The sequence below is a fragment of the Rhineura floridana genome, chromosome 2 (genome assembly GCF_030035675.1).
Source record: "Rhineura floridana isolate rRhiFlo1 chromosome 2, rRhiFlo1.hap2, whole genome shotgun sequence".
Lineage (NCBI taxonomy): Eukaryota > Metazoa > Chordata > Lepidosauria > Squamata > Rhineuridae > Rhineura > Rhineura floridana.
This window is the reverse complement of record NC_084481.1, coordinates 128316506-128340275: the sequence shown is the minus strand read 5'-3', so window position 1 is coordinate 128340275 and position 23770 is coordinate 128316506. Positions and strand designations below refer to the sequence as shown.

General features: G+C 44.8%; 1 protein-coding gene across 1 annotated transcript in view; it reads left to right on the top strand.

Moving 5' to 3' along the window:
- KIAA1549L (KIAA1549 like) overlaps positions 1-15859 on the top strand; it is a 305265-nt gene extending 289406 nt beyond the window's left edge. Inside the window, exon 21 of the mRNA XM_061610513.1 lies at positions 15642-15859. Within this exon, the coding sequence (XP_061466497.1) occupies positions 15642-15800 (159 nt within the window). The 3' untranslated portion in view covers positions 15801-15859. The remainder of the gene's footprint in view (positions 1-15641) is intronic.
- Positions 15860-23770: the final 7911 nt, after the last annotated feature.

Here is a 23770-nt window from a genome sequence, read left to right as displayed (position 1 = left end):
GAAAGAAGGCTGTTGGATGTATTGTCACTGGGAGACAAATTGCTGCCTACTTTTTTTTTTTTGCAATATACCTGTTAGGTGATATTTTATAATGTGGATATTTATGCTACAGGCAGTGTTGTGATGTGACAGCTTGGCAAGATATGTGTGTTTGGGCAAGTAAGAACAGGACAGGCAAAGTTTTTCAGCAGAGTTTACATGTTAGCCATAGACCCTCAGTTTTAGGTCACATCCATACCATACATTTACAGCACATGGGTTTCCCCAAAGAATCCTGAGAAATGTAGGGCTCATCCACACGGCGATTTAGTATGTGTCCGGTGCTACTTGCATCCCCTTGTAATTTGCATGGTTCACATGATGTTGCAGGCAAGCAGAAGCTATCACACAGTTTTCTGCTTTAAATCCATATTAACCCAATCTGCTGATAATGTAAAAAGGAGAGGAAAAACCATCTCAGCTGTGCTGCGCTCCTCCTTATAGGTGCTTTGCTTCCATGCTTTTTAGTGGGCATGCTCTCTTGTGCCCCACCTCCCACTCCCTCTCTGTTTGCTGCCCCCAAAAGCTGTCACAGTCACTGCCTACTTTGCCTTTCACTCACCCCCCCCATCCACCTTTCACTCAGGCTTGGACAATGGAGGAGGGGAGGAGAGGGTCTAGTCCAGCCTTTCCCAACCAGTGTGCCTCCAGATGTTATTGGACCACAATTCCCATCTTTCCTGACCATTGGCAATGCTGGCTGAGGCTGATGGGAGTCGTGGTCCAACAACATCTGGAGGCTCACTGGTTGGGAAAGGCTGGTCTAGTCAGTTTCATTTTTTCTTGTCAACTGCACACCGAAACAGCGGTGTGATCCTTCCCAGAGGAATGCCTACTTGTGTGAATGTAAAACAGAGGATTGGAAGCTACCACTGAGCAAGAAGTGTAGACCTTGAAAATATATCACGATTGTAAAACCAACATCTTTAGTACGAAGTTAGGCTCCCCTGTTCAGTCCCTTATGGAAACCTTGGCCACCATCTTGATTGATGGCAACCCTGCACGCGCAGTGCACGCAGCCGCAAAGAACAGCAGAGAAAGGTAGGTGAAGTGGGGGGATGGTAGCGGGGGGGATGGTGGCGGGCGGCAGTGGCGGGTGGCTCAGAAGCTCTTGTCTTGTGATCCGTGGTGCAGCTCGTGCCACGGATCGCAGAAGGGGAGTGGAGGGGCCCGGGGCAGGCTGATGCCCAAGGGCCCTGGCATTCCTGGAGCCGGCGCTGTGTATCATGCTCTGACTGGTGGATCTTGAGGCTCAGTAAAAAGCAAAGCAGAGTCCACAAGCTCAAAATTGGCCCATCTCTGATGTAGACAGTAATGAGCTAGATGGGCCAGTGGCCTGGAGTGGTATCAGGCAGCTTCCTACATTCCTCTGTGGAGCATAGCAGCTATTGGCAAGCTATCCGCACAAGTGTCCCCCAAGCTTTTTTATTTATTTAAAATTGACTCATATATTAAAACTGAAAAACACTGTTTGAACACTCCATTACTCTCTGTAGTTCAAATCTGATATTGGTTTCCAAGGTAGGGTCATTTGTTTCAAATGCCATAGCTTCACATTGTCCAACAGGTTATTAAAACGGCAGCATGCATTTCTTCAGAAATGCTATAAGGATTAAATACCAAAGTCATAAATATAAAAAGTCTTGAAAGGTCATTTGAAATTCTTGGGCCTCCTAAGGGCCAGGCTCACAAATTGTGAAGTTTTGTCTTGTTTGTTTGTCCCTACTGAAAACATGGGAACCAATTCTGACTGAATGACAAATTTGCCACGCCACACACACACGCACGCACACACCAGGAGTGCATAATCTCAACAATATATTTACTTCAGCCCAATAAATCAAAGAAAATAAAATGATTATAACAAATTCCTCTCCCCACCTACCCAGAGTCCCAGAGTGAGCAGTTTTAGCAATCCAGGTGGTAGCTCAACATCCTAGATACTCTTGCCCTCTATGGAGTAGATTAGCCAATCTGTAATCTGTTTTAGAGCGCAGTCTAGATTTGTGCAAACTACATCTCTAAAACCACTAAAGTGTTAGGATTTGAGTTAGCCTGATGCTGTTGTCTTCTCTGTCAGTAGTCTGCCCAGTTTTTTCTGCTGGTTCTAAAGTAACTGATTGTAGCTTGCTGTGTCTTCCCTGAAAAGTGATTCACTGCTCACTAATGATTCTCCTAGTCGTCTTCAATGAGTGCCTCTCTGATTTCAGCCTAGAACCAGGAAAGTCTTCTAAAGCCCCCTCTGAAAGCTTTCAATACTGCCATTTGCTCCATAGGCCTGGTAAAGTTATGAGAAGGCAGTTTAGGCTTTCCTTGGACTGATCCCTCTCTAGAAACCTGAGCCACATCCCCAATATCCTAATACAACTCCCTAATCCAACTCCTTTACTGCTCCCTATTCCAGCCCCCATAGTCCCTTTGATTTTTCTCCCAGCTCTCTTGTTGTTGTTATGTGCCTTCAACTCGATTAGGACTTATGGCAACCCTATGAATCAGTGACCTCCAAGAGCATCTGTAATTAACCACCCTGTTCAGATCTTGTAAGTTCAGGTCTGTGGCTTCTTTTATGGAATTAATCTGTCTCTAGTTTGGCCTTCCTCTTTTTCTACTCCCTTCTGTTTTCTAGTGAATCATGTCTTCTCATTATGTGTCCAAAGTATGATAGACTCAGTTTCATCATTTTAGCTTCTAGTGACAGTTCTGATTTAATTTGTTCTAACACCCAATTATTTGTCTTTTTCCAGGTCCATGGTATGCGCAAAGCTCTCCTCCAACACCACATTTCAAATGAGTGGATTTTTCTCTTATCTGCTTTTTTCACTGTCCAACTTTCACATCCATACATAGAGATTGGGAATACCATGGTCTGAATGACCCTGAGTTTGGTGTTCAGTGACACATCTTTGCATTTGAGGACCTTTTCTAGTTCTCTCATAGCTGCCCTCCCCAGTCCTAGCCTTCTTCTGATTTCTTGACTATTGTCTCCATTTTGGTTAATGACTGTGCCAAGGTATTGATAATCCTTGACAACTTTAAAGTTACATAAATCTTCTGTTGTCATTACTTTAGTCTTTTTGACGTTCAGCTGTAGTCCTGCTTTTGTGCTTTCCTCTTTAACTTTCATCAGCATTCATTTCAAATCATTACTGGTTTCTGCTAGTAGTATGGTATTGTCTGCATATATATTTCTCCCTCCAATTTTCACACCTCCTTCATCTTCATCCAATCCCACTTTCTGTACAATATGTTCTGCATACAGATTAAACAAATAGGGTGATGAAATACATCCCTGTCTCACACCCTTTCCAATTGGGAACCAATTGGTTTCTCCATATTCTGTCCTTACAGTAGTCTCTTGTCCAGAGTATAGGTTGAGCATCAGGACAATCAGATGCTGTGACACCCCCATTTCTTTTAAAGCATTCCATAGTTTTTCATGATCTACACAGTCAAAGGCTTTGCTGTAATCTATAAAGCACAGGGTGATTTTCTTCTGAAATTCCTTGGTCTGTTCCGTTATCCAACGTATGTTTGCGATATGATCTCTGGTGCCTCTTCCCTTTCTAGATCCAGCTTGGACGTCTGACATTTCTCGCTCCATATATGGTAGGGGCCTTTGTTGTAGAATCTTGAGCATGACTTTACTTGCATGAGATATTAAGGCAATAGTCCGATAATTACTGCATTCCCTGGGATCCCCTTTCTTTGGAATTGGGATATATATTGAACGCTTCCAGTCTGTGGGCCATTGTTTAGTTTTCCATATGTTTTGACAAGTTTTTGTCATATTTTGGACAGATTCAGTCTCAGCGGCATGTGGCAGTCAGTCAGTCAGTTAACCACTTTATTGCTTGGCCATAGGCCATTGCATAACAAACATCCACAAATATTAAACAAATAAATTTAAAACAGTAAGGCATTAAAATTACAATACATGCATATTCAGTGAACAGCAATAAAATCTAGCAACTGGTAGAGCTATTCCTTTATATTCACGGTAACTTACATGGCCAAGATTCCCTATAAGTAAGTTACCAAAGGTTATCTCCTCGACAATCAATCCCCTGGTCTGAAACAATTCTGGCACTAATTTTTTGGGCTGCCAGTGAGAAAAGGGAAACCCTGTATGTTATTGAAAAGTCTAAGTCAGACATGAGGTAAAACATTTTTTGGTCGACAGTGATTAAGGACGGATTTGCCAGTAAGTTCTTCAAGAACTTCTCCTGGGGGTGGGAGTACAAAGAGCAGACCAGAAGATAATGGTGCAAATCTTCAACTTCCATAGAACCACATATGCAGAAGCGATCAGTCCACAGGGTTTGTGTATAACGACCATCCAGCACTGCGTTTGGCATGGTTTGGAATCGGAGTGCCATAAAGGCCTGCCTGAGTTTTAGTGGAAGGGGTCGAGCCAAATAGGACGCTTTATAGTTGTCGACCTTATAAAGCCTGTACCATAAGGAAAATCTAGAGTTGTTAATAGCTAGCCTGTCTAGGTTAGCACCGTGTTGAAAAAAGGCGTCACGTAGCCTTGGTCTTGTATTTAAGGTCTTAAACATCTGTGGAAAAATGTGGTACAGGCGGTAGACTTTATCTATCCTGGCAGACCAATCAGCTACAACCGATTCCAAACTTGCCTTGAGTATTGTTTTAGAAGGGGCAACTTTCAGGGCTTCCCAAAAGTTTACTAAAACAACGTGTACTCGAGCTTTGACGGAAGGAAGGCCGGTTTCTGTACGGAGCAAGGCAGCTGGGATGTCAGGGGGCAAGAATAAAAGTCTTTTCATAAAGTTGTTTTGGATTACCTCTAAGTTTGCCAGCTGGGTGTCCTCCCAACCCCAAACCGCCGCTCCATATAGAATCTGGGGGAGAACTTTACTCCGGAAAAAATTTAAGGCAGGATCAATTAAGTTGCCGCCTACTGAGCGGCAGAATTTAAGGATAGCTCCTCTAGTTCTTAAGGCAATTATTTTGGTCATATAAATATGCCTTTCCCAGGAGAGATTTTCCGAAAAGTAAACACCCAGATACTTAAATTCTCAGCATTGCTCGATATGATGTCCGTTGATTGACCAATTAGGTTAACATGCTTTTTACCGAACACCATCACTTTTGTTTTGGTATAGTTAATTTGTAGCCTTTCTTTTAGACATTAATTGGTAAGCTTTGAAAGAAGCCTCCTTAAACCTATGCGGGTAATGGACAGCAATACCATATCATCCGCATAAAGCAGGACTGATATTTTCTTATTGCCACATGGGGGGGGGAGGCTGGGCTTGTGGCTTGTGGCAACTCTATTGGTATGCCATCTGTTCCTGGTGATTTGATTCTTCCAAGTATTTTAAGAGCAGCTTTCACCTCACATTCTAAAATTTCTGGTTCTTCATCATATGGTTCCTCCATGAATGAATCTGCCATCCTGGCATCTCTTTTATAGAGTTCTTCAGTGTATTGTTTCCATCTTACTTTTATTTCATCTTGGTTAGTCAGTGCGTTTCCCTGTTGATTATTCAACATCCCTACTCTTGGTTTAAATTTCCCTTTCATTTCTCTAATCTTTTGGAATAGGGCTCTTGTTCTTCCCTTTTTGTTGTCCTCTTCTATTTCTATACAATAACTATAGTTCTCTTTGTTCCTACGTAGTAGTCGCTGTATTGTTGCATTTAGAGTTCTGACCGTGTTTCTCTCTCCTTTTGCTTTTGCTTTCCTTCTCTCTTTAACCATTTTAAGAGTTTCGGCAGCCATCCATTGAGGCCTTTCTCTCTTTTTAAAGAGAGGTATTGTCTTTTTGCATTCTTCTCTGATAATGTCTCTGACTTTACTCCATAGTTCTTCTGGCTCTCTGTCAACTAAGTTTAAAGCCTCAAATCTGTTCCTCATTTGATCTTTATATTCTTCTGGGATGTTATTTAAATTGTATTTTGGCATTATGATTGCTTTGTTCTTCTTTAGATTTACTCTGATTTTCGATATGACCAGTTCATGATCTGTACCACAGTCTGCTCCTGGTCTTGTTGTCTCAGAAAGTATGGAACTTCTCCATCTTCTATTTCCAATTATATAATCAATTTGATTCCTATGTTGACCATCTGGTGATGCCCATGTGTACAGTAATCTTTTCGGTTGCTCAAAAAATGTGTTTGCAAGAAACAAATTATTGGCTTCACAGAATTCAATAAATCTTTCTCCTGCTTCATTTCTGTCCCCTAAGCCCCATTTCCCCACAATTCCTAGTTCTTCTCTGTTCCCTACTTTTGCATTCCAGTCCCCCATGATTATCAGCACATCTTGTTTTGGTGAGTGATCAATTTCCTCCTGTACTTCTGCGTAAAATCTCTCTCATTCTTCTTCTTCTGCGTTTGCCGTTGGAGCATAGACTTGGATGATGGTTATGTTGATAGGTTTCCCATTTAATCTCATTGATATCACTTGCTCAGACCTTGTGTTGTAGCTACTAATTGCTTTTGCTACATCACTTCTCACTATTAATGCAACCTCATTTCTTCTTGATTTCTCATTTCCTGCATAAAATATTTTGTAGTTGTCTGATTGAAAATGTCCCATTCCCGTTCATTTTAATTCACTCACGCCAAGTATTGTAATGTTGATACGTTCCATTTCTTGCTTGACAATTTCTAACTTTCCCTGGTTCATGCTTCTCACATTCCATGTTCCTATTGTGTGCATCGTACAACTCCGGACTCTCCTTTCTCATCTGTGCGCCTCAGCCTCTGGGCTTCCTTTCAGCTTTGACCCAGCTGCATCATTAGTCACAGCACTACTCGTACTTGTCCTTTGTTCTTCCCCAGTAGCTCAGTGAGTGACTTCTGACCTGGGGGTCTCATCTTCCAGCACTATCTCGTGTTGCATTTTGGATACTCTGTTGATAGGATATTCAGAGGTGGTTTACCATTGCCTTCCTCTGAGTTTGGACGCATCTTAGTCTGGTGTCTCAGCTTTGACCATTCCATTTGACCATTGGGGGCCCCTGCTAGGAGTGTAGCCTCTTGGTCTAGACTCCTGACGGCATTGCTCTTAGCTTCTTCAACACTCTCAAACCCCCTCACCATGTTAAGGTGTGCTTCCTAAAGGGGACAGCCCTCTTGAGGATGGCGTAAATCCAGTATCAATACTTTTCTTGACGGCTGCTAGAAGTGTGACGTGGTGCGTGCTGGGGCTGAATAACAAAGCAAATCATGGGGATTCAGGGGGATTTGACTCTTTTGCTAGTGGAACCACAATGTCAACAAAGTGCTCTGGGTTGGACCAGGGCCCCCACAAAGCCTCACATTGCTCTGCTGTTTCTGCACTCTTCTTTCAGTTTTATCTCTTATGTTTTTTCACTGTCTCTATTTTTCTTAGTAGGTCCATTGCCTTTTTCACGAAGTAAGATTGTAATGAATGTTGTCTGTAGGGTTACCAGGTCAGAAGCATCCCATATCTTGAGATTTCAGGGGCAGGCCTTAGTGATGTCACAGGTTAGGGTCCTAATGATGTCATTAAGCATGATACATTAAGCATCAATTGCAGTTGCTTAGAGGATATGATTAAAAAAATTCTCTGATTGGAAACTAAGATAGAGATCATAGCTAAAAGATGGAGCCTGGGTGGGGAACCTAGCCTACTAGCTTTTGGCAAGAAAGGTTTAAGTGCCCTCAGGCCAGGCCAGGCCAGTCACCAGAAGACCATGGTAGGAAGAAAGCAGCCTAGTTTTGTGGAGATGTTAGATGGGAGCATTTGGGAGTAAAGATGGATGTTCCTGAAGGCTACAATTCTAAACACATTACTAAGGGATTAAGCCCCATAGAACTCAACAGGACTTACTTCTGAGTAGATATAGTTTAGATTGTGCTGTTGGTAAACCTTGACTAGGGATCCTCTGCAAAGACATCCATATCAAAGCAGGATTGACTATCACCTGCCTGGAATGCCCTGCCCTTATCTTTTGACATGGCAGCTCCAAACTTCTTTACAGATTTGACCCTTCACTTCAGAAAGAGGTCTGAAAAATTAGTAAGAGTAAGAAGATTCCCTACTGTTTTCTGTCTCCCCTGTGGGCTTCTATAAACTCACTTTGACAGCCAACCCAATTCCAGTGAGTAATTACTGAAAGAGAGAAAACACACATGGTTTGGTCTACCTTCACAGGCAGCAGCTTGGGAACAACTATTGCAGCCACACTTCCAAATATGTGAATTCTCTTTTACCACTAAAACAGAAGAAACAAACGATCATGCAAACAACAAGGTGCATCATAAGTGGGTTTAAGGGGGTTGAGAATGCTGCAGCACAACTGCTGACATGAGTGAGATCCCTTCAGCATGTAATACCTCTGCTCTGAAATCTGCATTGGTTGCTGATTTGCTACCAGGCCAAGTTCAAGCTGTGAGTGCCACATAGTACTTGTTCTGTTCCAGTGCTGAGATCCAGTTAACATTCTGGCTGCGGGATTTTGAACCAACTGCAATTTCCAAACTATTTTCAAAGGAAGCCCCATGTAGAGTGTGTTACAGTAATCAAGCCTTAGTGTCACCAATGCATGTGTCACTGTGGCCAAGTCAACTGCTTCCAGGAACTGGCAAAGCTGGTAGACAAGTTTGAGCTGGCCAAAAGTACTCCTGGCTACTGCAGCCCCCTGATATTCAAGCAGCAGGGCAGGATCCAGGAGCACTCCCAAACTGTAGACACGCTCCCTCTAGGGGAGTGTGACCTCATCCAGAACAGCTCTATCCCTGGTGCAGCTTTCCCCTTGACCAGCAACACTTCCATCTTGTCTGGATTAAGTTTCAATTTGTTAGCCTACATCCAACCCTTCACAACTTCCAAGCGCAGGTTTAAGATGAACATTCCCTCCCTGCAATCAGGTGGTAGGGAGAGACAGAATTGTGTGTCATCAGAATACTGATGACATTGTACTCCAAATCTCCAGATGACCTTTCATATAGATGTTAAAGAGCATGGGAGACAGAATGGAACCATGTGGGACCCCACAGGCCAGCAGCAAGGGGGTTGAGCAGTAGTCTCTCAGTACCACTTTCTGGGACCTGTCCACTGGGTAGGACTGGATCCACTGTAAAAGAGTGCTTCCCAATCCTATCCCAGCTAGATGGCCCAGAAGGATACCATGGTTGATGGTATCGAAAGCTGCTGAGGGGTCAAGCAGCACTAACAAAGATGCATTCTCCCTCTCTGATGCCCAGTGTAGGTCATCAAGCAGGGTTCTGTCCCATGACCAGGCCTGAAGCCTGATTAGAAAGGGTCTAGATAACCCTGTTCATCCAAGAAAACTTGGAACTGAGCAGCTACTATCTTCTCAATCACCTTACCCAAAAAGGGAAGATTAGAGACTGGGTGGAAGTTTTTAAGATCCGCAGGGTCTAATGAAGGCTTTTTAAACAAACGTCTTATTACAGCCTCCTTCAACAACATTGGCATAGAACCTTCCCTTAGAGAGGTATTAATTAAATATGCCAGTCAACCAGCCAGCCACTTCCCCTCTGGCAGATTTGATTAACCAGGATGGTCAAGGGTCAAGAGAACAAGTAGTGGCCCTCATTTCTCCCAGAGTCCTGTCCACATTCTCAGGCTTTACAAGCTGAAAAGTATCTGTAGAAAAATGACCAGAAGAAGCCTTGGGGACATCTAGCACAACTGTAGTTAATGATGAGCAAGTCAGTCTGAATGTAGGTGATTTTACCTGCAAAGTGCCTCACAAACATGTCACAGTGAGCCACTGAGAGCTCAGGATCCAGTGTAGGGCCAGAGCCCCAAAGACCCAGGACCATCTAGAAAAGCATAGCTGGATGACAGTGAGTAGACACAATGGTGGTAGAGAAGTGAGCTTTCTCCGCTGCCATCACTGCCACATCATAGGCTCAAAAATGGACTCTAGCCTATGTTTGGTCAGAAGCAGGTTGAGTTTTTCTCCATCGTCGCTCTAGCCGTCATCTCTGCCGTTTCATATGAGTAAACCAGGGTGTGTTACGAACACTCCCTGGTGGGAGAGGGCACTTTGGAGCAATAGTGTCCACTGCCCAGGTCACCTCCATATTCCAGAGCTTTGGCAGTATCGCCAGTCATGCTGGGAACATTCCCCAGAGCATTCAGGAAGCTATCTGGCTCCATAAATCTCCAAGGGTGGCCCATCTTAATCAGCACTCCATCTCTGCAAAGGTTAATGGGAGGCACAAAGCCTAAACCTCATCAGGTAGTGACCTCTCCGTGGCAATGGAGTCATTCAAAACTCCTCCACCCTCAGATCACCTTCATCCAGCCCTGAACATAACACCAGATCAAATGTGTGTCCTGCCATGTGTGTTGGTTCAGATAATATCAGAGACAGCCCTATGGCTGTCATGGCGGCCATGAAGTCCTGAGCCAGACCTGTGAACCCAGCGTTGGCATGTATGCTGAAGTCACCTAGGACAACCAGCCTGGGGAACTCCAACACCAATGGCAAGGCCAGATCCACCAGCTCAGGGAGGGAGACAGCTGGGCAGTGTGGTGGATGGTACACCAACAAAATCCCCACACACTCAAAGCTGGAGGTGTTAGGGACAGGATACCTGAGAGGGGAGATGGATTCCTGTAAATAATTGCGACTCCACCTCCCCATCCTTGGATCTAAGCTGCTGGAGTGCCACAAAACCTGGTGGACAGAGCTGGGAAAGACCTACTCCGCTTTGGTCATTTAGCCAGGTTTTGCTAATTCAGGCAAGGTCAGCATGTTCATCCAGGATTAGATCCCGAATGAGAGTAGTTTTATTAGTCACTGAGCTTGTGTTCATCAGCAGGACAGTAAAATCTAGGGGATTCTCAGCATAGCTACTAGGGTTCCAGGGGTGGGAAGGGGGACTGGAAGGGTTGCAAGCACAAAGATGTCTGGCATCCCTTCCCATGTAACAGCCTGTCTGCCTCCCACCACTCTTACATCCCCTGCCTTATATTACCTCAGTGACAGGCGCCCAACTACTCCTACTGCCTGCCACATGTTAAAAGGAGGCTGATATTGAAAAACGAAGTTAAATTTAAAAATTAAAAAATAAGAAAAGAAAGTCCCCGTCATGTAGCAATCCTGTTCCCCCCTTTCTCACCTACCTCCAGCAATGTATAGCCTCACTAGCTCTCTTGGTAGACTTCTCAGCAGTGCTTCAGCATCATTTCTTTATCAGGAGAGGATTCCTAGAGGATTCCTAGATTCCTTAATTGCCCTTTTGGAGATGATCAAATGAGTGATGCACTTTGCACACGTCTTGACTGGAGATGGCCTTATGAAGGGGAACTCTGTTGTCCTCTTCCTTGTTAGCCCCAACTGGCTTCAGCTGACACCCAAGGAAGCCTGCAGATGGGATTTTACAGAAGCAACAGCAGCAAGATGTAATTTCTGCTGGGTTCTCTCTTTCACCTTTCCTCGGGCTTTGCTATTATATTTCTGAACAGACATTGGCTGAAACTTTAATGGTGTGCAGATGCACCTTAGGTCTTTAAAGACAGTGGGAAAAAACCATTAGGGGGTTGATTGGCCATGACAGCTAAATGGTACCTCTAATTACCAGATGCTGAGGACAAAGGTGAGGGCAGGCTATTCCATATATGCTTTGCTTGTGGCTCACAGGGTGGGACAGAGCTCCTATGCTAGAGACCTAGCAGGTGGGTTGTCGCTGCTTGCTGGGAGGGAGAGGGGGACCGTGGTGGGGACATCGGTGCAGTGCAAACACACTGGGGGAGCCAATCCAATGCTCTTGCTGGTGGGTTTGCACTGCACCAACACCCCTACCACCGGGTCACTTCCCAGTAAGCAATGGCGACCTACCTGCTAGGAAGCTAGCAGTTGGGCTCTGCTCCAGCTGGTGAGATATTGCTGCTTGTGAATGCTCAGAAGCATTTGACTTGCTGCTGTTGGATGAGATGAACCATTGGTCTGATCTGACAAGGCCATGACTCTGAATTTTAAATGTTTACATTATTGTAGAGTATATTTTAAATTATGTTTCATCGTACTGTGTACAGCTGTGACAGAACGCCCAACGATAACCTTGAAGAGGGTGGGGGGAAATACCTCTTTGTAAACAGCCATCATTTTCTCACCTGGATATTGCCGTCCTGGGCTCCTGCTGGGAGGAAGGGCAGGATATAAATCAAATAATAAATAAATAAATAAAATATGGTGGGAGACACCCTTGGAAACTCATTTATCCAATGAAGAATAAAGGCTCTAGCCTTGAAAAATTAATTAAGTTGGCTTGATAAGCCCTATCAAATTAAAGTTGACTTTATTGCTCGTGTGTGCATTTTCCAGACATACCTCAATTATATTTTAATGGAAAGGTATCACACGACTCTGAAATATGTCTGCACAGTTTGCTTTATAGATGTTTACACAGACATTGGGGTCAAAGATTCTGAGGCCTTACGGACACGAGCAAGAAGTTGTTCCAGTATCGCTGTTTTTATTCTATAGGCATGGGATTAGGTAGTAGCCTGTAAAAGTATGAATTAGCTCTCTGTATGGGAGTGGAGCTTGAATTACAAGTTGGTTTCTTCAATGCATTTGCCTATTCTAGTGAGAAACATGAAATTATGTTTGAGAAAATACAATTACTGAAAAGACATGCAGTTGCACACACATGGGGGTCGTGTACTTACATGGAACAACAGAGACTCATGGTATCATTCTGTTTTAAAAACCAAATGGGATTCACTGTGTGGATGAACTAATTAATTTTCTACTCTGTTCTGGAAGCAAGGTGATTTATTTAAATAGTTATCAACAACGAAACAGGGAAGCTTGTCTGTTTCCTTCCCTTTTGACTTTCCACTATGTGGCTATAATAGTTTTGTTTAGGTGAGGTTTTCATATATATATGTGTGTATGTTAATGTTATATTGGTTATAGAATCTCTCTTGTAAAATTTTCAGTTTTCTTCTAAAAAATGATACAATAGGGATATAGCTTAAAATTAGTTAAAATTAACCATAAAATCAGAAAACTCACTTAAAAATGGCAGCTGAAAATTTAAAATAATTGTCACCAACTGCTAGAAGTTCAATAGGGAGGGGCCTAGCTGATCTCAGCTAGGAGGGAGTTCTACTGAATTGGACCCACAATTCTGAATACACAGCTCCTGACGGATACAAGCTCACTAACAGTGACTCCCCTACAGACCTCAGTGATTATCATACAGGGATATAACATTTATTACCTTCAGTTGGATTGTGCCCTTAAGTGTCTGTGCTGATGAGTTGATAGTCATAAATATTAATAACTTGCCACAACAGCCTGAACTACCGTGTCATATTTATCATGCTTGAACTCAAGAGCCAGATATTGGGTTATTTAATTTCTTGGGTGCATCCACTTGGATGGATGCAGAAAACACCATAAACTTTTAATTAATGTAACTTTTAATACAGTGAGAATCATTTATTTCCATAAGCATAAGCCCAGGAAATAGTGCATTTTCTGACCCTTCTCTAGAAGCAACAAAGTGATTTTTTGTTGATCACTTTACATTTCCAGGACTACAACCAGTATACAAACCATGCAGATTTTAGGCCCTGGAGACCCAGCTGCTGCCCAACATAACACTAATCCATACCTGCCAACTCTATTGCTTTCCCAGGTCTGATTTATAAGAAACAGATAATGTGTAAATCTTTCAATCTCATTTCCAAGTAAGGTGAAGTTGACCTGGATACAGAATTAGATCTATGACATTTACTATATGGAGAGAGAGAGGAGATCTTTTCTATGGCAGTGCCCCATATGTGGAATTCGCTTCCCCCAGAACATTGGGACTAGTGTTATAAATAGGCACAGTGCATGGAATATTGATTAAGGACAATTCAGTTCTTGAACTTTTATTTTAAAGAGCTTAAACTGGATGGATGGTGAGCAAATTAATGGCATGGCAGCTGATGGCCTTAACAACAACCATGACCTTATGTTCTAGCTGTGTCTTATGGTACTGGAAACTGTGGAGTCTCTTTGATATTCCCCTCCCTTCTCACTGAGATGCTGAAAGACTTATTGACTATGTTGATAGTATATCAAGATTTTAACTGCATTCTCTACAGCTTCATCTCTAGTTTCCATGACCTCATTACCTCCAAAAGGTAACTTTACTGGCTAGCTGGTTGCAGTCACATTTCCAGCAGGCTCTTCAGTATACACATATATTCAAAATTACTTGGTTGTTCCTTATTTTGGCTTCAGTCCTTCCCACACATGCTACAGAATAAGTGTCAGTGCAATGGATCTCTTATGGAGAAAGTGGAAGAGCCAGGAAAAAATGGGCTGTGTACTGAGTTCGTATTTGTTTTGTGATATGACAAAATAAATGGCAAGACTTAAACTGTGAGGATGAAAAGAACAGGAGGCCATTTATGTAGCTCAGCGAAGGGGAACCTATGGCTCTACTGATATGCTGGTCTACAGCTCCCATCAGCCTTGAGCATTGGCTCTGCTGGCTGGGGCTGATGGGAGTTGGCAGTTGGCAGGGTCCTCATCCCTGCTTTAGTTCCTTTGATTAAATAAATTGTGGATGTGATCCTAAATGAATTCCAAAGGGTAATAAGGCATTTTGGATTTGGGGGGTCTTGTATGGGCCCGCTAGCTCAACCATATTTCAGTAAAATATTGATGCTTATTTACAGTTAGGGATATATGAGATACTTTAAAAAAAAAAAATTCTTGATCCCATATAAGCATGCCAAGCATCTTGAGGCTTTGAGGAAAGAAGAGGTAAATGTGACAGTTGAATTCATCTGTCCATTTTGTATATCAACTGGGATGCCATTTTCTCAATTAAACAACATGCAGGCAGGATAACAGTTTATCTGAGTTATATATGTCAAATGATTTTGCACAGCAATCCATATAAGGCATAATTTTTCCAAGAGGAAGATACAGTGCTTGTGACTTTCACCAAACCAAAGTGAGACAATTCACCCCATTGTAGGGAAGCTAAAAAGTTATAAATTCAAATGAAATGAAATAGATAAATATATTTGGAGATTCAGTTGATTCATTGAATCCTTGTCATATACATTTCATAAACAAATGACCAGGCAATATTATTATTATTTCAATTTGTATGCTGCTTTTCCACACAAACATGCCTAAAGTGGCTCACAATACAAGAGCAAAACCCCACCACCACATATCAGTCCATCATTGCAGTTAAGTCTAATGCCAATTCATATCAAAACAGAATATGATAATCCATATAAATAAGTTCATTTTGACAATATGGACATTCTAACTTTTAAAATTCATTGTAAAATAAGGTTATTAAAACACATCAATTTGTATTGGTTAAAGTATAGAAAACCATCGTCAGATGTATATGCCATTACAGCCATCCACAAACCTGATCTAGCCATGACAGCTGTGAAGTTGTTCATATCTCCTAAGATGGAGGGGACATCTCTCTCTCTCACACACACATCTTGTACCCCACGTAGTCACCAGTGAATGTGAATCAAGCCCAACTGTATAAACACACCCTTGGTAAACCCCCTGTGGCCTTCTAATGCCTCTCCTAATTTTTATTTTATCTGAAGTGTTGACCAGAGCTGTAACTTTTCATTTTCCACTGCAGCGCTACAGCAAGACCGAAGCACCAAGACACCCAGAAACAGCTAACATCTTTTTTAGACAATCTAAAAGCAATCAGGAGACTGGATCTAGGCTATTTCCATCCTATATATGCAACTTTGCTACACCTCTGGCCTTTATATGTTTTCTGTTGTTGGCATAAGCAAATTGATGCATGAATGTGGTAATGATAGTGCATCAGTCTTTCCAACGTCTGAGAAAAGAGCCACTAGATGTGATGTGTCACACCCTGTTGGATTTGGGGAATTACAGTGATTTGGAGCATGCATAGTATGTTGCCAAGTTTATTGTCATGACAGAAAACAATAAAATATGCTCTTATCTTTGGCATGCTATTTGTTATGATTTTTTTCATATTGGGTTTCTGAAGTCTGAACATTTCAAATAATGTCTGTCCCAGGGATCAGAGAACGACCTCAATTTTGCTCTCTCCAGTAATCAGTCTTGAAAGGAGCTGGCAAAATGAATTTAATATTGGGAAACCTTGCTGTAAATACATGGAAATAAGCACTTGTTAAATATCTGCTTCCATTTGCATGAACATAACTGTGAACTGTTATGAATCTGAAAGTTGCACTAATCTAAGTGATATTAGTACTTGATCTCATCATGACTGACACAAATCATGTATGATACCACAAATATATAATTAACACATTTGATTGTCTAGGTTGGTTCTAAAATGAGAAAATTTCTACTAATATAGGATATACATTCATATTATCTACTCCCATAAATTCACTGTTTTGAAATAATACTTGATCCTTGTGATTTATAACCTCTTTTTATATTAAAATACTTCCTGCACTGACAACATTTGAAAAGCATCATAGCATAACAAATCAAATGCTTCACAAACAGATGCTACACATCATAAAGGAAATTGAATGCATCTGGAAAATGGAGTAACAAAAATAAACACATGATTTTAGCAGATTGGGCATTTCTAATTAGCCCTGGATAGTTCATTTTCTTGGATAAGTATATATCTGTGTAATTAAATGTGTAAAGCTTTCATAATGGCCCTCAGTGGCTGTCTTTCCAACTTCCTGCCAGCAGATGCCACTCTTGAATACTACATAGCATAATAGGGAATGCTCTTCAGTCTGGTTTACAAATGCCCATCAAACGGCATCTCTTTTTCTAACTGGTCTGACTAATTAATTAAAACTCTTGCAGTCTGCTATATGGAGCCATGAGGTCTGACATGGACATGGAAATGGCCTGCCTTCAAGTCAATCCCGACTTATGGGGACCCTATGAGTAGGGTTTTCATGGTAAGTGGTATTCGGGGGGGTTACCATTGCCTCCCTCTGAGGCTAGTCCTTCCCAGCTGGCTAGGGCCTGCTCAGCTTGCCACAGCTGCACAAGCCAGACCCTTCCTTGTAGAAGATAAAAGATACAGAAATAAAAAGTGGCAAAGATTCAAAAGCATACAAACACCAAGATATGACTCTGCAAAGTGCTTCAGTTTGAGCTTTTTGCGGCAGAGGGTTGAAATAATACACCGACACAGTAAACTGGGTTGAACAAAGGGCCACTTTATCAAACTACAAATCAAAACTTTAACTAACCTGCAGAGGAAATATAGGTGCAGAACTATCTGTAAGCAAGTATTTTGGTATAGCTCTCAGGTGACCAGCCCCTGCTTGGGCAAGTGTAAGCCCTTTTTCTTACCCCTTACTCCAGCCACACCTGTAGGTGAGCAGGGGGGCCTTCCCACATCACCACCTCTGGGGCCATGAAACTCTGGGTGGATGAGGTAAGTTGGCCCCAGAAGCAGCCCATATCCTGCCCTCGAGCCGTAAAGCCCTGACAGACAGGCCTCTGGAACCGCCAATCACCTCCAAAGGTGCCTAAGGGAGCCACCTAGCTGTCCTTACCTACTCCCCTTCCCACACGTTCCCGCCACAAAAGGGGGACAAATCTCTATTTAGTCCCCCTTTACCCCACTGCCGAGCACAACGTCTTGCAGACACCTGTGCAAGTCATCTAAAAGGATGTCATTCCCTGCATCCATCAGGTGAACCACATCTGCCCTATAAAGTTCAGCCCACATGTGCTGTATGTCAGGGTGATGCAAAGCCAAACCTCTATGAGCAAGAAGAGCCAGCTGAAGCTGCTGGATGACCTTCTTGCGAGTCCTATCAATCCCTTTGGGTCCCTAAAACAGTGCCAAACCCTGCACAAGAGTATGTCCAACCATATTATTCAGACCAGAGGCCAACGGTGCCTCACCAACTGCATGTCCTCACATGCTTGCAAACTAAGGGCCTTGCCCTTGAGTAAACCGAGGTCATTCCCGCCCAGGTGAATGACTACCATGTGCGGAACCACATGGGTAGAAGCCCATCCCAGTGCATCCCTTGTTGGCCGAGCCATTGACCGAGGCCCAGCTGCGCACCAAAATGTAACTTTGCAGCTCTACGGTCCGCCCAGAATACCATGCTATGGCTGCAGATTAGGATGTGCATCTGCTCTGTCTCCCTCCAGCAACCTGCCAAAACAAAATATTTACAAGAGGTTAGGCCAGAGGCCCACCTGTCCCCTCCAAGGGGCGAATGTAACCTCTCTATGTCCCTGATTTCCATCTCTCGATGGCCTGTACACGCGTAGGTGAAAATCTGATACTTGCTGCAGTAGAAGCAGCCCCTATCCTGAATGAGTGGGTCCCATACCTCGCAGGGTTGACCCATAAACCCTGGAGTACTAGTTTGGTAAGCGCCCAGAACTGAAACTTAGTGAGGGGGGAACCCCCTCATGAATAAACAAATAACCAGGCTCTATGCCCCTCACCTCCAGAAAACAGCGCAATGCCCTCACTGGACAGATATCCAGTGCAGGGGATGCCGCTAGAACTATGCTACGCCCCTTATGACCCTGGTCTGTCTTAGGCCACCGCAACTTAACTGTGGCACAACCCCCATCTAAATTAACATCCAACCAGAGAAGTGCACGCAAAGATGAGTCCGACTTGGACCCTGCCACCACTTCACCAATCCTAAAAGCCCCCCAAAATAACATGAGGGCCACTGCATGAAGCAGCTGAACCTCATAGCAGGAAGAACATATGCTATCCCAACGCCCTAAAAGTCCCACTAGTAAATTGGGTGACAAAGGGCGATGGGAATCAGGGGCAGCAGGGCTGTCTGAGTCCAGCCTGCCAACATACGACGGACCCGAAAATCATCCGCATAATCCATAAAACCCCCTGCCTTGGCTATAAATGAAAGCCTTGCCAGCTTACCTCTCAGAGTCCTGACAGAAAGGCTCCTTTTCCGGCCTTCCACCAGGAATTCCAGCAGGTGATCCACAGGGATAGGCCACCTTTGTGCGTAGCCCCTGCTGCCCCTAAACTCCTGGAGCTCCCTACCTGCTCTCTGATAGCTGGCCAGCGTGCTGGGTGCAATGGATAGGCTTATGGGCCTCTCCAACTCTGCTCTCCAATCTCCTAAATCTCAGGCGGCATGGCCTCCAGCTGAGCCCTGGCCAGTGGCGCCAGGTCTTGAAACCTCTCCAGCTGGTTCCGTGACAGAGCATCAGCAACACCATTATTAATACCAGGCACATGTCTCGCCCGAAATAAGACATTAAAATATAGGCACTAGAGAACAAAAGATTGGACCAGACCTATAACCCTCCGATTCCTAGATGTAATGGAGTTGGTAACCTGGACCGTGGCCATGTTATCACACCAAAAATGGACAGTAGAGTTCTGCAGTCTCTCTACCCACAGGTAGGCCGTGACTACGATGGGAAAGAATTCGAGGAAAGTCAAATCCTTGGTTATCCCATCCCTAATCCAGGCCTCCGGCCAATCACCCCTACACCATGAATTTTCCAATACTACCCCAAAACCAAACACTCCTGAGGCATCTGACTGGACTAGTAGCTCTGCTTCTAGAAGCAGGTCCTCCCTCCAAAATGAAACCCCATTGAAAACCTGCAAAAAGTATGACTACACATCAAGGTTGGTGTGCAAAGCTGCCGTGACTCTGTGTCTGTGGTGAGGTCAGGAAAGTCCTTCATTTGCATCATACACCCAACGAAGGAATGCCTGGCCTGGTGCGATGACCCTACATGCAAAGTTCAATCACCCAGCCAGCTCCTGCAAGGCTGCCAGGGAAACCTTTCTGGCCCCGGAGACCTCCTGGATCTTGGCCTGTAATAGGTTGAGCTTATCCCTGGGCAGCTGGCAGCACTGTGCCTCAGTGTCAACCTCGATACCTAGAAAGGTCAACATTGTGGATGGGCCTTCCATATTTTCCGTGGCTAAGGGAACCCCTAGCTCCCCCATCAAGTTGTAAAAATGGGACATCAGGTGCTGGCATGTGGCTGAACCTGCAGCACCTGCAAACAAGAAACCATCCAGATAGTGCGCAACTGCATCCAAGCCTGCCCGCCTCTTGACCACCCATTCCAGGAAGGAGCTAACGTGCTCAAAGACCACACGGGAAATAGAGCAGCCCAGAGGTAATGGCCATAAAATTGGCCAGAGAAGGCGTATCCTAGGAGCTTAAAATCCCCCTGGTGGATGGGCAAGAGACGAAAAGCAGACTTGATGCTGCATTTGCCCATAAGGGCACCTCTATTGCATGCGTGCACCACGCGCACTGCGGAATCAAAACAGGTATAGTACATTGTGCATAGGCTATCTGGTATGAAATCGTTAACAGAGTGCCCCCAAGGGTAAGACAAGTGATGAATTAATCTAACTTCCCCAGGCACTTTTTTGGGCACTATTCCCAGGGGGGACACTCTCAGAGTTGAATTAGGAAGTGTTGGGAAAGATCCCAGCACCCTACCTGCCCATACCTCTTTTTCAATCTTAACCCTTACAATTGCTTCCATACCCTGGACAGACTTAAGGTTCTGGAACATGAAAGCAATCTGCTGGCCGGTATATGGTATCCTAAAACCTAACGAAAAACCTTGTAACAAGAACTGACCACCTCCTTCAACTGGGTAGCCTACCAACAATGCCCTCAGCACCTCCAGTTTAACTGGGAAGGGACCCTTTACCTTGAACAGCACCAGGAGGGGGCTGCTTCCTGCCTCCCTGCATGTTCCTCACCCCCTAAATGATCTGCCTTGAGGGCAATTGGTGCAGGAGTGTGAATCACCACAGATGGAGCACTTGTGCCGGAAACGACAGGGACTGCAAGCGCAAACCACCCTGGAGCTGAATTCCCAGCAGAGCAGCCTGTGTTGAACCCCTTGCCCTGCATTAAAGCAGGGAAGGGTAGCCGCTGGCTGCCTGCTCAGTAGATGTCCGCTATCACTCCTATCTTCCTCTAGAGCCTGAGTGGCCACCATGAATTGCAGCCATAACTCAGGCTCCTTTCCATCCCATGGCAAAGCCTTATCAAAGGCTGCCCACATCCTAAACGCCTCATTGTATGAGAGCCATGTGAGGCCTGAGAACTCCAAATAACCCCTATAAATAATATCCAGGTATTTAAGCAGCAGCAGTAGCTGCTTCTGTAATATAACCACTGCGTGAATCAGGTAAGCCGGCAGCCAGTTGGCCCATGTCCTGTCCAACTTTTTATGCCTGGGCCTATCCTGATCCCTATCCTCCCTTTTTTCCTTGTCCATTTTAGGAGGCTCCCTGTAAAGTAAGGAGAACAAGTCCACATACTTCCCCCGCAATTTTTTTTCCTTTGTGGCAGGGAGCAGGTGAAAGCCGAGAGGCGCAGATGTTTCCCCAAAAGGAATAGCATTCACCGCAATAGCCCGCAACAGGTCCTCAGCCACTTCCTTGGCTGGCTGTTCAGTTACCTTCGGGGGAACCATAGTCTCCGTGGGCTGGCTTGCAGTCTCCACAGAAGCAGCCTCAGTTTCCATACCTGGCCCAGACGGCTGTCACACTTGGTTACAAGCCACCATGATTGGTGCTTGATGGGTCTGACTGAAACTTCAACTCCACCACCAACCCCAGCTGCCTGACCTGCCTCCACTCTGCCAGGCTGGGCAGTAGGCCATCCCTGGCCCTGAGGCCAGAACCCCCATGGCGGCATTCCCCAACCAGTCCATCCCAGCCATTGACCCCATGCTGCCAACTCACCTTCCACTGGTGCCACTGATGACACCTCAGCCAGCTGGCACTCCGGGACTGGCCTCATCATCTCTCCCCCTCCAGCTGGCACCATAGGGGCCGTGCTAGGCCCAGCCTCCAGCACATCCAGTCGTGCTATAATTAAATTCATAGCATTCATATTAGACCTTTTACTGCTCATCCCTCATTACGCCTTAGGCCTCCCCCAACAGGCCGAGGAAGTTCAGGGCCCAATGGTTCTGTCCCCCAACTGCCCGCTCTGCTGCTCCAGGGCATCCAAGCGGGCCAGGATAACTGCCCATGGGGGCACCTCATCCTCATCTGACAACACTGCCATCAGGGGCAGGCGTGGCTTGCAGGCCTGTATTGCCTCCTCCCTTGTATTTCCCCAGAAAAACCCTGTCTGTGTATATGTGTGGGAAGGCTTGAACACCAAAAGCTTGCACTGTCCCTTCCCTTATCTCCCCACTTAAACAAGCACCCTGTGTGTGTGGGGGGGGGATGAGTGATGAGATGGAGAGAGAAAAGGCTTCCAAGGTGTAATGGGGGATGCCAGGTCCAAAGGCCTACAAGGCCTCTGCAGCCACCTCCCCTTAATCAGCCACTTGCGGGGGAGAAGACTAGGAAGAGGCCTAAAACCCGTTGTTGTGGCCCCACCGCACACTCACCGCCACACCAAAACAGCACTGCCTGCGCTGTCACAGCCAACAAGGGGGACAAGCTTAAGCCAGCCTCAATCCTCCCAGGGCGCAATGGAGCCCCAGCTCACCCTGCCACCAAAATTGCCCTGCAGATGCAGGCCACAGCACCCACAAAATGGCGCTGACTGTGTGCAGTTCAATAAATGGCCGCCACAACCCACTCTCTCACCACTCTGCTCCTGTCCTGTGCTATCCTGCCATCGCGCGCCAAGAGGATGGTAGGGAGGGCGGCACAGGCTTAAATAGTGTGATGCGCAACCGCTGCCCACTCTTCCCATGATGACTGGGGCTTCAACTCCAGCCGCAAATATGCACCCCCCATCCAGGCTTCATTCGGGCGGGCAGAGCGGGACTAACATAACTGACATACTATTACGAAACAGTGGGGAAAAGAAATCAAGTTTGACTGTCTTCTAACAAAGGAAAAGCTGATGGTAAAACTCAGCAAGGCTTTTATGACAAATTCTGGTTATTGAGTTCTTAAAGAATGTTGTTATAGTCAGTGACTTCAGTTGGTTGATGGCTATGCATAGCAAAAATGATAGTAGAAATGGTCCCATTGGCGACAATGGGAGCTTTTTTTTACTATTGCTTGATTTTTGCAAGGCTAACCCCCTTGCCAGTGAATGTACAGGGTCGAGGGTTCTTGCTTTCTCCCTTCTTCTGTGTCTAAATATTGAATGTTGAACGTCAGTCGAATGTTGGCTGCAATAGGGTGGTGATTTTTTTCCAGAATTGTGATGGTGGTGATAGGGAGGTTTAAAGCTCTGCTCCATGTGCTGTGGTCTCAATCTGGTTAGGTCCCCATGCTACTTTTTTAAAAACCTGACTCTGCTTAGGCTGCCATTGGTTGGGATCCTTAGGCTAGGACAGAGCCTTTTTGTCACTGTGCACCTACACACATCTAACAATCTGAAAAGACCTTGAAATGCTGCACAGAATGACCAGAATGTAAAAAAGATAGTGAGCTGGAAGCAAGGGGAGAGCCAAAAAGATCAGGGAGATCTTCCCCAGACAATGACAAAATGAGCTAGGAAGCCATGCAAGGAGATGCACAAAAGTTCCCTACGTAGTATATATGCACGATCCTGTACAGGACAATCACTGCACCTTGTGCAAGAGGTACAATTGTTTTGCTAGAGTCTGTACTCAAAAACGTGCAGAGAGAAAACAGGATATGCAAGCTGATGAGGTACAGTAGGGCAGTGTTCTTCAATCCTGAGTCCACAGATGTTATTGGACTATAACTCTCATCATCCCTGACCATTTGCTAAGCTGACTGGGGATGATGAGAATTGTAGTCCAACGATACCTGGGAACCCAAGGCTGAAAAACACTGCAGTGGAACAACAA